At 41.9% G+C, this 16379-nt stretch overlaps 1 protein-coding gene across 1 annotated transcript in view; it reads left to right on the top strand.

The window, feature by feature from the left end:
* nlgn2a (neuroligin 2a) overlaps window positions 1-16379 on the top strand; it is a 187347-nt gene that overhangs the window by 83419 nt on the left and 87549 nt on the right. Inside the window, 1 exon segment of the mRNA XM_085136744.1 lies at window positions 10639-10788. Coding sequence (XP_084992870.1) covers window positions 10639-10788 — 150 coding nt within the window.

Genomic DNA, 16379 nt, shown 5'->3' with positions numbered 1-16379 from the left:
TATACAGATGATGAGGTCAAACAGGTGCCATTCATACAGGTAACGAGTGGGGGACAGAAAAGCTTCTTACAGAAGACGTTACAGGTCTGTGAGAGCCAGGGATTTTCCTTGTTTGAGGTGACCAAATACTTATTTTCCACCCTGATTTACGAATAAATTCTTTACAAATCCTACCATGTGAATTCATGGATTTTTTTTTCACATTCTGTCTCTCACAGTTGAAGTGTACCTCTGGTGCAAATTACTGACCTCTGTCATCATTTTAAGTGGGGGAACTTGCACAATCGGTGGCTGACTAAATACTTTTTTGCCCCACTGTAGATGTTCGTACACTGACTTTAATTTCTGAAACTTTGGCCATCTTTAATGTGAGCAGTACATATATGACAGAATATTAAGAAAGGACTCACATGTCTGCTTGTTTCTCCTGCTCTGAGCAAGAAATGTTCAGCGTGTGAGGAGTCAGTGTTATAAGTTAACTATGTGCCAGAACAGAGATAATTGGTCATTTTATTTCTGAGACAAATCCACAAATTATTAAGGTGGTCTGACCAACCACCTTAATAAAATGCCTTGACTTTCCTCGTTTCACTGCAGAAGTTGTTGGTCCTCACAAGCGTTATTATACCAGACCGCAGACACGCACGTCCCAGATGCAATCAGCATGGCCTTTGCCTTGATCCATTGTGCTCTAACGATTAAGCCTTACACCCCTGCTCGGTGGGTCAGCTCTGCTGCTTTGCATCTCATCACAGCCCATTCATCACCGCACATCTGTCTCCACCTCCAGCAGCCCTCTGTGACATCAGCTTGCTACTGGCCTCCCACCGAATCACGTGTACACTCATCTCATTCAAAACAAACTGCCTCACAGTTAAGCGCACACTCCCATCAGAAATGATGAAGGCCAGACGGACAGCAGGTTAAAACTCTGTTCTTAGAATTACACAAATAACCATAAGGGATGAAATTAAATACAAACAACACAACATATGAACTGAAAAGCTTTTTTCTATTCCAAGAGGTTACCCGTCCACTTCTAGGCTTCATCAATACAAATCCTAACAAGTAAAGTTTATATGCTATGCATTTTAAATACGCCATCATTTTAAAAAAAAAAGGATACTCACTTATTTCCCACTATTTCCCAATATCTCACCCATACTTTTTCAGTATTTGACATTACTTTCTGAGGTACTCTTTATTCTTCAGTTCATCCCTTTTTTTCAGTTATTGTTCAGTAATTGCTTTGCCTTTTGTTTTGTTGCTTGTTAAAGCCAGTGTCCAGGAAACACTGTGGATGGATGCACCTTTTTCTGCTTTTCTTCCAAGTCCAGCCGAGGAGTTTTCCTGCTGTTTTGCTTTAGTGGACAGGGGTCTGTATAAGAACAACTTCACCGCTCTCTCTTTCAAGTTACAGATACATAAGGGTGTGGCGATTTAGAAAAATCTGGCCTGTTTCAAAAAGGACGTTTTTGATGTACAAATGAATCTCTGAGGCTTTTGAATATGCAACATTGACTCACTGTGTGGTGCCTTGCATTTTGGATTCTAGCAAAAGACGCACTTTTAGTTTTCAGCGAGTGTTTTCTCATTGAGGAAGCTTCTTTGCATATTCAGAGTGAAGATTTATCCCAGAATATATTTAGCACCATAATTTGGGGAAATACAGTAAATTCACATATATGCGTATTTGTTTAAAAAAAAAGGCCTGACCTGCACACTGAAGATAAGCTTTCAGAAATAATTCCAGTCCATCATGACTGAAATTACAGAGCTCAGAATTAAAGAAATATGCCCTGATGTGTTCTCTCCATTACCCTGTAGCAATATTTCCACTACTCTGTAACCTTTCTGTTAATTGGAACACTAACACAAAGGGCCTCTGCGCATTTGCACACAGATGACAGCTCATCGTTTGCTGCGAGCAATTTCACTATTATTACGATTTGGAACCTGAGTGTAAAAGGCCAAAAATTTATCTCCACCTCATGCGCTCGTGCGTGCATGCTCGCTGGTCACACGCTCTTTTGGAAGTTGAAATGGTGGAAAAACGCATTAAGCGAAGCCTGCATGGAAGAAATGAAAATGTTAATTCATACTACATTCTGTATGATTTCCTCTTCCTCTTCCCGAGTTGTCGCTTCGCCCCAATGTGATTCAATATCTTTTTAATTATGGCTTTTGAAAGGAGAGGGCCCTACACTCACCATCTCTCCATGCTCAGGTCAACATATGGGAAGATGATATCGCACTGTTCTGTTACAAAGTAAAATATGCTTTTGAAAGCATAGCATCTGCTGCTGTGGCTCAAACGGGAGAATCTACCAAATCGTGATGCAGTTGATTCTTGGGTTAGTCCTACTTTTTTATTCCCCCCACCAAAAAAATCAACAGCTAAAATATTCATGCAGACCTTTAAATCCGAAGGCGCTTCATCTTTCCAGATCCTGTCTGAAATAAGCGCATGTCAGAGTTTCCCCTCCCTCTCAGCAGGCTGTGTCAGTGTTTACTGTCAGCAAACATCAATTCCCATAAAATCAGCGGCCGACGGTGACGCACAGAGCGTGGCCGACTGCGCTCCATCCCCATGACTAATCACTCATTTGATGATGCAGTGGAAAGGAAGCTGTTTGTCTCCATCGTGGGACCAGGGGGTGGTGTCTCCGAGGGCCGCGGTGGACAGCGTGCTAAACTGGAATGCTCGACACAAGTTTAGGCCTAATCGTCTCATTGTCTCCGTTCTGCTTGAAAGGATCAGCAGCCGTGCTAAGCTCCTCGGGGTACCAGCACTCAGCTGCTCTCTGCCATCTTGCTTTGTCTTTGCTGCTGTTGTTTGTGTTTACTGAGCCAAGCAGTGGTTTTTTTTTTTTCGGTTATTAAATTTCATTCGTCTTGTTGAATTTGTGTTTTAGTTAATTGTCGTTTAACCTGTGCATCGTGGGATCCTTCATAGTAACTATTGGCCTTGGAGTGAATATGCATTTCTTTTTATCAGTAATAATTGAAATATGGATTTTAAGTCACGATAGGTTCGATGGCACGCCCGTCCACGTGCGCGCATGGACTGTTTAAAGTGCGAGAGCAGCACAAAGTGATGCCTGCCAGACATGTTCCTATGTTCATGTTCATGTTTGAGTGTTCTGTTGCCGTTACTCGCCTGTATTCAAATTGCCTGGGATCATCGGATGCCTCGGATTTATTGAAAGAACTTAGATGTATCCAGCACAAACATGGCTGCCTGATGTTTGTTTTGGGCTCCAGAGCGAGCTCTGACAACATTTCCGTGGCTGAGCAGATTATGTTACAGTGTCGTGCATTTTTCACTATAGCCGAGAACAACTTTGGCAGCTGAGGCGGTATGCTGACTTTAAAGCTTGGCGAGGGAGCGTAGGAGAGGAGCGGGGGGGTTGGTGCAGAGGACCTTCCGGTATAAAGGTGAAGTGGTCGGTGTACAGGTGTGCAGTGGAGGGCACAGACTCGTAGTAGCGAGCCAGCACTGATCCTTTCTCTATCACATATTCTGTCCCAACTAACTAGCAACATATTCCAGTAGTCTGTGAGGTATTTCACTGCTATAGGATACAAGGGACAGTTTCTGCCTTCAAGTCGCAGGGTTTAGCTTTCCCATAAGAATGGATCTTGATCTATGGTCGCCCGGGGAAAAATAGCAGGTGTGTATTTATGTTAATGAGAGATGGTGCAAGAACTGCACACTTTGAGAGTCATATAGTTGTCAGTATATTGAGTTTCTCCCCTTCTACGTCCCTCAGGACTTTGGAAAATTATTTATAACTTGTTTATATTCATCCGAGACCAAATACTAGGCCTGCTGAAGATATAATATATCATGCGGTGGTTAGGCTTGAAAATGTTGCTCTTGAGCTCCCAAAATTTGTATGAGCGGACTTCAGTGGCTGCTCAGTAAGACAGATGTTGTCCCGCTTTCATCAGTATATTAATTATCCTACCAGGGGAGAGAGGATACTTACATAGAGGGGGTATCCAAAACCCGCTGGAGGGAGGAATAAAATGATGACTCTACATGTCTTCATGGATGACTTGAAAGAACTGCATGCCACATTATCAAGCTGTAAATGCTTGATAACTCCTGCCTCTGACTCCAAATGTTGGGAAAGTGGAAGGCGATTCTTAGTGATGTATCACACCGTCTTTATCGTGAATATATCTTAACACCATCACGATGCAGGTGCAGGTATCAGCTTTGTAGACGTCTTGTAGCCAGTAATCGTTTATACGTAGTAGCAGAAATCTGTTGAACAAAGGCAGGTGATGTGATACTTTGTGTGTTGAGCTGGCACACTGGACTTCTTCTTCTTTAATCAAAAAGTAATAATGTGCTTTACAACAGCGGTCCCCAACCTTTTTTGCGCCACGGACCGGTTTATGCCCGACAATATTTTCATGGACCGGCCTTCAAGGTGTCACGGAAAGAAAGAAGATTTATTCATAACACACGTGAAAAGACCCAGGAAAACCAAGTTAACGATAAAAACGATAACAAAATAACGCTGAAAACCAATAAAAACCCTGAAAAGCATACATTTCACACCTGAGCCTCAGCTCTCGTGGCACGGGGGTCGGGGACCGCTGATTTACTATATGTTCCTTTAATAAAACAGTAAATTTGAAAATTCACGGGTAACATGATTAGTAATATTTTAGTGTTAAAAATATAATTTCAGTTTAAGAGCTTGCACATACTGGTGGAAAAACCATTGCTGTTCATTTAGATCAGCTGTGGCGCAAACCTTACACTGGGTGGGTGGTGTAATAGATTTGTTAAGCACTGTATGATACTCAGTATGTCAGATAAAGAATGAAAAGAGGAGCTAAACAGGAGTTGGGTTGCAAAGTGGCTTGGAGATACACAACATGTGTGGGCTAAAGTGGGTAAAATTGCTCACCCTATTCACATCTGGATGCACAGACAAATAACACTTGAGCCATCAGCTGTTGGTTAACATTGGGATCAGTGAATCTACTTGAACTCAATATGACTTTGCAGGCTATCTGAACTAACGCCATAACTGATTTGTTCATAGTTTATTTGGAATGACTGAAGGAATCCTGTTAGTAAATTAGTAGGGAATTTCAGCATTATCCCAAAAATCTAGGTTTTATATCCAGACACATAAAACATATTGACACTCACATTTTTAATGTTTGATGTCCCACTCTGCCTTTAGTGATTTGCTCCACCTAAAGCCTGTAACAAGTCCCAAAAGTCAGCAAAAAATGTATTTTTCCATCTGTTCACTTAGTAAAAAAGTGTCTTGCGCCCTTATTACAGCTGACTACTATACAGCCGTCTAACAACTACTTGTTTCAGAGAACTGAACATGGCAACCCAACAGCTGGCTGAGAAATTTCATTAAAAACGAAAACATCTTTGATCACGTAGTTTACATATGCTGGACAGCTTAGCTTCCTGCCATGAAATTGGCTGCACACAAAAAAATTAAAATAAACTTTGTAGTTTTTTGCAAAATTCATGTCCCGTTTACAGCATCATCATTTTGAGATTTGGCTCGCGGACGCACGTGATGTCGTAGCTGCATGTGTTCTTTCGGTTCAGCAACTTTTTGAAGACTCTGTTTCTTATCCTTCGTATCTCGGCTGCTGCGTGGATTCAAAGTGACAATGCAGATTGTGTCTTTGAACGCAGACATCGACTCGTAGTAAATGGATACACGGGCCTCTCTTTAAAGATGCACTTGTCTCCCACCTGAGATTGTCTGCCTTCATCTTCAACTTTCCTTTTTGTGCCGTTCTCTGTCAGCTAATTTGTTAGTTTACAGTGAAAGCAAAGTTGCGGTGTGGTGTGTGTTGCTGCGTACACACAGAAGGGCCAAAACTTGCAGAGATCTTAAAGGACGGGTTTGGCCCTGTCCTTGAGTTTGACATCTTTTAGACTGTTAAGCTGTCAGCCTGCATTTGAGGTGCTGAACCATCAAATATTCAAGGTTCTCAGTTTTTGCACAAAAATGACTACAACAACCGCGAAGACAAGACTGTCATCATTTATTCCACAATGACATAAAAGCAAAAGTTACGTTATTAAGAGATTTTTCAAGTATTTGCCATGACCATACAGGGAGAGAGTTTCAAATAATTACATCCATGTTTGTGAAAACCAACAGTCCAAAGACATGCAGTAAGTGGGTTTAGGTTAATTGGGGATTCTTAACAAGTGTGAGTGAGAGTGCAGATGGTCAGTGCGTCAGCCCTGCGACAGACTGATGATCTGTCCAGGGTACACCTTGCCTCTCACCCTATGGTAGCTACGATAGGCTTCAGCCCCACCGCAGCCCTGATAATGATAAGGGGAACAGAATGGATGGATGGATGGTTTCCCCAATATCAACCTGCCAAGTGCTAAACTTCGAGCAAAGCGTTGAGCAGAGACCTCTCTCCCAAATGCCGTCAAACCCTCTGTTTACAAGGGATGGCCAATCAGATAAAAGCTGCCATAAAGGGAGCGAGGCCCTGAAAGAGCAGGCTGTTAATACATTTTATTTCAGAGGGAAAGCTGGGGTGCTGCGCCCTCTACTCTAGCAGAGTCTAAGATTAAAATTAGAGGTTAAAATAAGCAAAAGGTTCCTCTAATGCTAAATCATTTGTATGTGAAGTTGAAAAGCTACAAACTAATAATTATAGCTAAAAGTAAAACACAGAAAGTCTTACTTGATATGAAGTGGATCAGTTGTGGGAGGAAAAAGGGGAAAAAAATAGAAACTTGGAACTTTTTCCCTTGAAATATTAAATGAAAAAATTTTTTTTTAAAGATATTGGCAAAAAACAGTTTTTACTAGGGTCTTAAATACACATATAATCATTTGGAATTATACACCAGCTGTAGGTGGTTACTTACATAACTCACTGAGGGCTTATACGCAAAAAATAGTATTACAAATCATCTAAAAAATATCAAATGCTGTTAAACAGCTGTGGCCTATAGCTGTTATCAGATTAAGGCAGTTGAGCAAAAAGTTTATGATTTTGTTCCCTGTTGAAATGGAAATATTTACATACTTTAGCAGAGATGGAACACACACTTCTGAAAAGCCATAAAAGCCATGAAACAAAGCGAGAGTAAACCTCAGTCGCTCGCCCCGTACAGTGGCTGTGTTGACCTGTTTTATAAATCTGTTTAATTCCTTTAGTCGAACATGCAAACGTTAGTGTAAAACAAATGAGTCAGCTTTAAGCCCCTCCTTTAGCTCATGCCTGTGTGAGAGTTTTCACCATCTGCCCATTGTAAACATGGACGTTAAGGATTGGTCGAGGCTTTGTATGTATACGTGGACACTATCCCATTTCCCCAGCTGCCTCCATGGTATGGGACATTCTGTTGTCATGCAGCACCTGTTCACATTGTCAACAAAATAACTGAAGAGAAACAAATTATGCAAAAAGTATTTTTAAAGCATCATTGCACGCTTTGATGAATGATTGAATTTTTTTCAACCCACATGTGGTTCAAGTATGGAAGCTGTGGGTGGAGAGCTAACCACCAGCCCATCTGTGGGCATCGCACGCTAAGCTTTAGTTGTGGTAGAAACACAACAAAGCCAGAGGCAGAGAAAGAGAGGGGAGCTTGTTACCCTTGAGGGCCTCGGTCCTATCAGTCACTGTGCCACAACGATTCGCCCTGTAACTGATCCGTGGACGCCGAGTCTACAGGTCAACTGTGACAGTCTGCTTTGTGCATGTGTGTGTGTGTGTTTGCATCTTGTGGGTTTGTGTGCGTGTGCATCTGCATTCTGTCCCTCGATGCCGGGGGCTGTCGCTTTTCATCCCCTGCAGCAGAATGGAGAAACATGCATGCAGGAGGTGCGCATGTGGTCATTCGCTGCTAATGAAATGACATGCAGGTAGAAGCACGGCGAAGGGCATCATGGGGTTAGGCATGCAGGACAGCAATATGTTGCCACAGCAACAGTCAATGAGACTTTGTCCAAGTGAGAGGGAGAGGCAGGAGAGGCGGAAACAAGTCAAAGTGGAGCAGTTGCCATAGCGACTTCTCCATTGCAACTGCCTGTGAATTTCTCTCTCCCCGGTGTGAGTGTGTCTGCCTGACTGATGCGCTGGTTTTAGCGCCATAGCTCTGTATGGATGTGTCTGTGACACCCTAGTCTATCACTGGAGATTTACGGTGCTACATTTGCAGCCACCATACATACGTCTGTGTACTTAACACAGCATCTACATATATATAAGCAGCTTTCAAAGAGAGCCGCACGCCCTCCATCTCTCCTGCCTTCTATAATAGATGCAGTAGTGGTTATTTATGTGGTTATTCGCCACTACTGTTTGCTCATATCCTCAGGCCTGCACGCACACACACTCGCAGACACACAAACAGAAGCCAACAGGAGCTGTCACTGTGCCACTCTTCTGAGTCTTCTGTGCCATATGCTACCGTAGGCTCCTGGCAGGCAGGAGCGACGCTGCTCACAGTCAGCTAGGAGACTGGTTCAAAGGCCAACGAGGGCCCATCGGGGACCGTCCTACGTGCACGCACAGCGCTGCAGGAGAGGGCGTATGCTGAAAACTCTCAGGACTGACATTGGATGCTTTCTGAAATGAACTGCATGAGTTTCTCAGTGGAGGATGCCAGAATTTATCATCATAGTTTCCCTGAGCAACCATAGAGTTTAAAGGGCAACTGTTATGCTCATTTTCAGCTTCATAATTTTATAATTAGACTCCACTGGAGTAGCTTTAAGTGTTTTGTGGTTCAGAATAGCCTTTATTCATCTTTTACCAGGTCTTGGTGCAACCTGTCAGTTCATCCAGTGTCTGAAACTAGCCATTTTTGCTACTTTTCCAACGTTCCTCTGATTGGCTACCCTTTACAAACAAAAGATCTGAACAGAAAGTGGGTGGGGTCAAAGAAGTGTTCTGTTTGGGAGGCAGGCCATCCCCTCAAGCTAGTGGTAGAGAAATCATTGTTTGTATTTTTTGTTTAATATGAGCATCCACCACTGTAACAGTATATTATATGTATATATCATCATATATTATATATAAGAGAAAATAAGGAAATAAATAACACAGTAAGTCTACATTAACTGAATACCTTCAGCTTGCCTCAGAAATTCATGTTTACAATATATTGCAGAGAATATGTTTTTCAATACTTGTTTTCACATTTTTTAAGCATTATTATTTAAGTTAGTGTTGTCCAGGCAACACTAGTTTAAATCCATCCATCCATTCGCTTCCACTTATCCTTTTCTGGGTCGCGGGGGGTGCTGGAGCCTATCCCAGCTGTCATAGGGCGAGAGGCAGGGTACACCCTGGACAGGTCGCCAGTCTGTCGCAGGGCCAACACATAGGGACAGACAACCATTCGCACTCACACTCACACCTAGTGGCAATTTGGATTATCCAATTAACCTATCCCCACAAGTTAGCTTAAATCACTATAGCTAATAATACACAGATCCTGCCTCCAGTATGCACATTTATACTTATTTTCAGTAAAATAAATACAGAAAACTTTACAGGAAGCAACTCTGGAACTAAACTTTGTTTTCTAATGTTCTTGCGTAACTTTTCCATGGGTAACTTTTTAGCTATCTTTCCATTTTTCACCTCAAGGAGGGACCCACCAACAATTTGTGCCAGTGCAAAATGATAGTGTCCAAGAAAACTGTGTTCTTCTAGAGATTCCACACAGGGGAGCTGACCTAGAAATAGGTTTCTATAGCTGTCCCTGCAGCTCAAGGCGACTTGAAATTTGCATTTATGGGGGTTCCGAGTTCCAAGGTGCAAAATAAAACGAGGAAATTATGGAAATTTATTGCACACATGATATATTGAGAGCCAGTGGCCTTTTATTTTGTGTTGATTGCTCACTGAATGCTCTTCAGAGGGGATACAGACATCAGCTCCACTTCTTTGGGGCCCGGCTTTGATATGTTTCCTAGTCATCCTGGTACCTTCGTTTTTACCTTCTGTATGTTGTGACACATTGCTTTGAGTGTGTTTACTAGAGAGTGGCTGTTTGCACAGTGTTAAACATCTCTTCTCTGCAGCAGAGAGCTCTTTGGAGTGAACTCTGACACCAACACGTTGAGCTACCCCATCATAAGAGCTGTTGTGCAGATATTCTGTGAATTTATCTGGACATTCTCTGTTGAAACTAATTGCCTCAGGCTGCCATCAATTTTCAGTTGCACACACAGATGCTTTTGCACTGCGCTAGAAATTGCATCAGTTTTAGTCAATCTGGGCCTCAGTGTGAAGTAAAGACTGATGCACGACAGGCTCTAATGTGAAGCACTACAGTAGCTGGTAATTTTCTTCAAGCCTTTTTTTTTCTCGCTTTAATCACCAGGAAACATTTGACAAGATTCTCATGGTGGCGCCTCTCGTTACTGCCTGTTGTTAGAATCATTGGCTGAAATCTAAATGAGCTCAACCCCATTTTTAAAGGTTGGCATCCAGCCGCAGGAAGTAATGCAGCACTGATCCAGTGCTGTGTTTTCATCACGCTGCAGTTAGTTCCATAAACTATGGTCTAACACAATGTCTAATCATAACTGTGAATGCAGTCATTGACTTTTTGTTCTTTCACACTCTGTTTTTCCCTGTTTGTGCATGTAGATATCCGTGACCGCAGGAAGAAGCCGGTGATGCTGTTTATTCACGGCGGCTCCTACATGGAAGGCACAGGAAACATGTTTGATGCCAGCGTCCTCGCCGCCTACGGCAACGTGATCGTGGTAACCATGAACTACAGGCTCGGCGTGCTCGGTGAGTGGCCCTCATGACTTTTTCATGCTAACAGATTTGCACCAACAAATAGATTAGATTTATATTCCATATCTGCCCAAACGCTGAGCTAAAAGAACGTTTCTTCTTTTCTCTAAACGGAGTCGATGATGGGTGACATGAATAGAACCCATCATTGTAATGACAACCAGTCCAGGGCCTGATCGTTACAGCTCACTTACTTATAGATTTCCCCTCACTGTCTAAACACCGATTGTGTAATTCTTTAATTTTCTTTGAATACTGATGGCCTTTTTTTGTTTGTTTTGTTTTTGTTTTTTACAAAACTTTTGCATTGTAAACCCTTTCTTGGAAACAGGGGGAGCTGAGATGAAGACACTAGCCAGACTGTCTCAGCTGAAACACACCAGAAAGGAAGTTTGGCTCGTCTTTACCCAGTGTGCAGTGTGAATAAAAAGAGATAAAAAATGTTACAATTCAAGCTTAGTTTCCATGGTATCCCTTGGTGATGGTGCCAGGATAGATCATGATCATTTGGTAAAGTTGTGGATGAAGTATTGTGGTGGAGCCTGATACAATGGGACTGGAAGGATCAAAGTATAAAAATGTGCAAAGACTCCTTGAGTGTTTATGGTTAAATGCTGAAGTCTAAACCAGGTTGAATCTGCACATATTTCTAGGAGGACTGTAATTTATAAAGATGTGCACAGTTTTATCCATCCATCCACTCGGTTCCATTTATCCTTTTCAGAGTCACGGGGGTTGCTGGAGCTTATCCCAGCTGTCATAGGGCGAGAGGCGGGGTACACCCTGGACAGGTCGCCAGTCTGTCAAAGGGCTAACACACAGAGACAGACAACCATTCACTCTCACATTCACTCCCGCATTCACACCTATGGGCAATTTAGATTGATCAGTTAACCTATCCCCACTAACTGCATGTTTTTGGACTGTGGGAGGAAGCCAGAGTACCCGTAGGAAACCCACATAAGAACATGCAAACTCCACACAGAAAGACCCCGGCCTAGTGGTGGAATTGAATTCAGGACCTTCTTGCTGTGCGGCAACAGTGCTAACCACCGTCCCACCGTGCATCATGGACCCTTTTCTCTTAAAATAGAAGAATGCAGAATAAGTAGAATGAAGAGCAGGTAGAAGAGAAGGCAGATATGGTTTTGCAATGTATTAATCAGAAGAATTTTACTTTCAAAAATGTGGTCGAAGACATATATGGAGCCATAATCAGCAGTGACTTATTTTAAGTTGGGAGGAATGAAGCACATGGCTTCATATGCACTAGATTTCTCCTAAAATTAAAAAAAAAATCTTACCTTAAATGTTGTCTAGATTTGTCTACATAATTGTTTCCCAACCATTGTGCATAGGTGTGCCATGAGAAATAATCAGGTGTGCCGTGGAAGATTATCTGGTTCAACCTGATTAGTAACGGGCAGATTGATTACTTTCTCTTCCACTAGAGGGCAGTACAGCTACCTGCTCTAATTAAATGGGTTGCCAACTGCCAATAAAACAGAAGAAGACGAAGAAGAAATTACATAATAGTCATGCTGTGAGTGAGACGACAAAGCGTGTAATAAATAAATAGATAAATATTTGAAAAGAAAACGTAGTCAATCTGACCTGGATCCTGGAGAAAATTCCGACCCAGATGAAGCCCTAGCATGAGTAGTGGTCAAAAGAAAGCAAAACAAGTATACTGGGGACAAACCAAACCAATTCCACTGTGCCTGGTGCGCATGGGGAAAGTGATCAATATCCTTTTTGTGACATTTTTGTTTGGTGGTGTGCTGTGTGATTTTTCTAAAGTGAAATATGTGCCGTGGCTCCAAAAGGTTGGGAAACACTGGCTTACATAGAGTTAAAGTTAAAGTGCTGCGAAAAACTGTTTACACCCTTCCTGACTTCTTTCTTTCTTTTTTTTTTTTTTTTTGCTTATTTATTATCCTTGCGGCACTATGTTAATAAGTAATTGCCCTCTAAACCTAATAACTGGTTGTGCCATCCTTGGCATCAACAGCTGCAATTAAGTATTTGTGATAACCGGCAGTGAATCTTTCACATTGCTCTGGAGGAAATTTGGCCCACTCTTTTTTGCAGAATTGTTATAATTCAGACTGAATTGTTTTTGAGTATTAACAGACTCCTTAAGGTGATACCAAAGCATCTTATTTTGTTTGGTTTCTTTTTGAGCTATTCAGAGGTGGACTTGGATAACCCAAATGCAACACCTTCAGAGCACAATGATGGTTGGACATTGTCCTTCAGAATTTCCTGATACAGAGCAGAATTCATGTTTCCCTCAATTACGGCGAGTCTAACAGATCCCGAGGCAACAAAACAGCCCAAGACCGTTACACTACCAGCATGTTTGACTGCTGGTGTGATTCTTGTAGAATCATGAACTCTGAACTTGACTAAGGCACGTGAAGCCTGCAGGTCTTTAAATATTGTTCTGTGTTATTTTGTGACCTGATGAGTCATCAGTAGACTCTTGGAGGAATCTTGGTAGGCCAGTCACTTCAACACTGGAGTCCTAAAGCCTTAGAAATGGCTCTTTTCAGACTGATAATAAAAGTATGTCAGCTTTTTCTTTATGTGGTGGCATGATGTGTTGCTTTGTGAGATCTTTTAGCTTACTTGCTTAATCCTCGTACTCTTGTCACCATACATCCTGTTTTTTTATTTGGCTACTGAGTCCTGCATTGCCAGGAAGTCTATTAAACGTAGGAGTGGAAGAAGAGAACAAGCATGCAAATCATATACAGATGTGGCATTTTTACTGACGTGGAAATGCACCTCACAATTCCTCATTTTAACTGCACGCCCTCGCCCAGAACCTCCAACCTTCAGGTGACTGTTTTGCAGATGTATAATTCATTCCACAGAGAGTAGGCATTGTAAAAAAAAAAAAAAAAACCTTTGCAGAGTATTGTGGTAGGGGAAGGTTTGGTTATGATGCACTTTTGAGCTGTTAGTACCAGCAGCAGCACTGAGGGAAAGTGAGGGATTTGGAAAGTGGTTAGAGTGGCTTTACAGGCCCGGTGTAGCACGCTTTAACCTGTCTGCTCAGTTCACTGTGAGATCTGCCAGCACACTATTGTCTGCCACCTCAGCTCTCCAGCACGAGCGCGTCATCCCTTTTTTGAAAATACACTCGACTTCTCCTCTTTGTTACCGCACTCTGTCTCGCTCCACTGAGACCAAGTAATTTAGCTTGGAGAGGAGGAACATGCCTCTAAGGAGGCAGGTGCTAACTAAAGGAAACTAAGTGCTTTAGATATTTCATTAGCCGAAGAGAGAGCGGGCTCCTGGAAGCTGTTTTAAAATAGGCAGCCTGGCTTTGATTTGTTTTGTTTCTTTCTTAAAGGATGTTGCTGTGTTGTTTTTGGAGCATTTAAACCGCCTTTACTGCGGTGACACATTTTCATTTGCATGCAATTACCTAAAGTGTTTGCTTTTCAGTGCTTCCCTATTGAATTCATCAGCATTTCTTTGCTACAGTGAATAACAGAATGCAATATGAAATATCTATTAAAGGACTGTTAAAAGGCCTTTTTGTTGCTTTTGTTATTGTTGATTGCTGCTATCTATAAAGTATAATTCTTCTCATCAAGTTAATTGTTACAGAAATGTGCTGGTAACGAGTTTGTTACTTCGTTAAGAGTGACAGTTTTGGCCAAAATCTAGCCGCTGTGGTTTAGAGTCAGCGCTGGTGTCATTCTCCTTCTAAAAGTGCTGCTACCAGGCTTGTGGAGCTGTAATTAGCTCTAATTAGCTTGCAGGTGAAGTGGTGCTCATTAGCAGCCGGCACACACTTGTTATCATACAGAATAATGTGACTACTACTGCAATGTCATGGCTATCCTGAGTGCTATCACACTAGCTAACCTGACTGACACAACTATAAAAGTGTGAAAAAGGTATTTTCTTCTGTCAAATTGAAATGATTGAGAGAAACATGGGAGCATGCTAGTATTTCTCATTATTTCATGTTTACAACATTTAATAGAGAGGGAATCAAATCACAGTTAGCTTTACTTTACTCATCTGACTCAATTTGTGTCTGGAGGTAGTCGAATATCATCTGAACAGCTAAACTCATTGTAAATTACAGCATATTTGCCATATCCTTTATTCCCTTTGAAACTGATGTAGTTATTTGAGCTATTTTTATAGCTTTAACAGCTAATGGCAACAGCAGGCTACTGAGTAAAATGTTGAAGAAGTAGAAGTACACTGTCACTGTTAATACAGGAACTAAGAGGGTAAAAGCAGCAAGGCCCTGCTAAACAAATGTACTTGATTTCCTTGACTTCCTTAGAAGTGCATCAAGAGTGAGGACCACTATAAAAGAAAAATTTGGCAGCTTGTTGATAAGCGCATTCAGGTTTGTGTTACCACAATGCCACAGAGGAACCTTATCAACAGTTGTTATTGCCCATCAGTCTGTGTGTCTGTTACGTGGCATTAATGATCTAAAGCAAAGCAAGCGAACATGTGAGAGATTGATAAAGTCATACAGAAAGCAGTTACTAAATAAAAGAGCTTTTTAATCATTGTGTGTATTTTTGTTTAACCGTGGCTGTATATTAGTCAGCTTAATGCTTATATTTTTGTGTATGTATGGAAAAAAATCCACAGTGCTTAGGACCAGCAGTGGATCAGTTTAGATCAGATGGGCCACCAAGCTTGTAATAGACTGGCAGAAACCCTGTTTCTGAAAGGAAAAGCAATTCTAGCAAAGTTCCAGGTTAGATGAACTTGGGAATAGAAAGCAAAGGCTAGTTTCCTGTTTTTCTCATCATAACAAGGGGATTGGTAACTTTTCAGGCATTAGGTTTCTACCTCCAGACTAAAACCTGGCAACACTGTTGGCTTGTTAACTTGTTAATTCGTGCTCCCAGCCCTCTTTGATATGTTATGCATATATCTGTTAGTACTCTTATAGAGCAATGCTGTATGATATCTGCATACTGAGGATATTCATAGTACTGTTTCATGCCAGCTTGAACCTGGTGTGTTGACTTTTAGATGAAAGTAATCCTGTACAAAAGACATTTAAATGTGTGGATTACAAATGTAGTTTTCAAAGATGATAAAAATAAGTCAGGTGTCTCAGCGGCATTAGATTCACGCACTACCTAATGACGTGAGCATTAGGTTGGACTTAATTATCTGTCCTTGTATGTTACATCTCTTTCCCTCCTTCCAGTCCTCCAGCTGCATTTCTGCATTTTCTTCTTCCTGCACCCTGTCTGTAACTCTCTCATCACATTCTTTGAGTCAAGGAGAAAGCAAATTGCGGGGGAGACTTTGTCATTTGTATGCAAAGAGACGGCCACAGCCATCTCCCAAATATGAGAGCCATCCAGAGCAATTTGGCCATGATTGGGAGAAATGTGAGTAATCTTTCACCCCATGCATCCTGCATGATGGATGGCATTTTCCTTTGACAGAGAGAGGCACGCAGCAAAGCTAGTGTGGGGTTAGAAGCGAGCGTTTGTGTGTTTAGAGGTGGTGTGCACCAGGCACGTGTAGGTGCATGCAGTCATGCATATCAATGTCTGCTCTGTGGATACGCTGTGCGGTGG

The sequence above is a fragment of the Neolamprologus multifasciatus genome, chromosome 3, assembly GCF_963576455.1.
Source record: "Neolamprologus multifasciatus chromosome 3, fNeoMul1.2, whole genome shotgun sequence".
Taxonomy (NCBI): domain Eukaryota; kingdom Metazoa; phylum Chordata; class Actinopteri; order Cichliformes; family Cichlidae; genus Neolamprologus; species Neolamprologus multifasciatus.
Note: the sequence above shows the minus strand (reverse complement) of the source record. Positions and strands in the feature narration are given on the sequence as shown.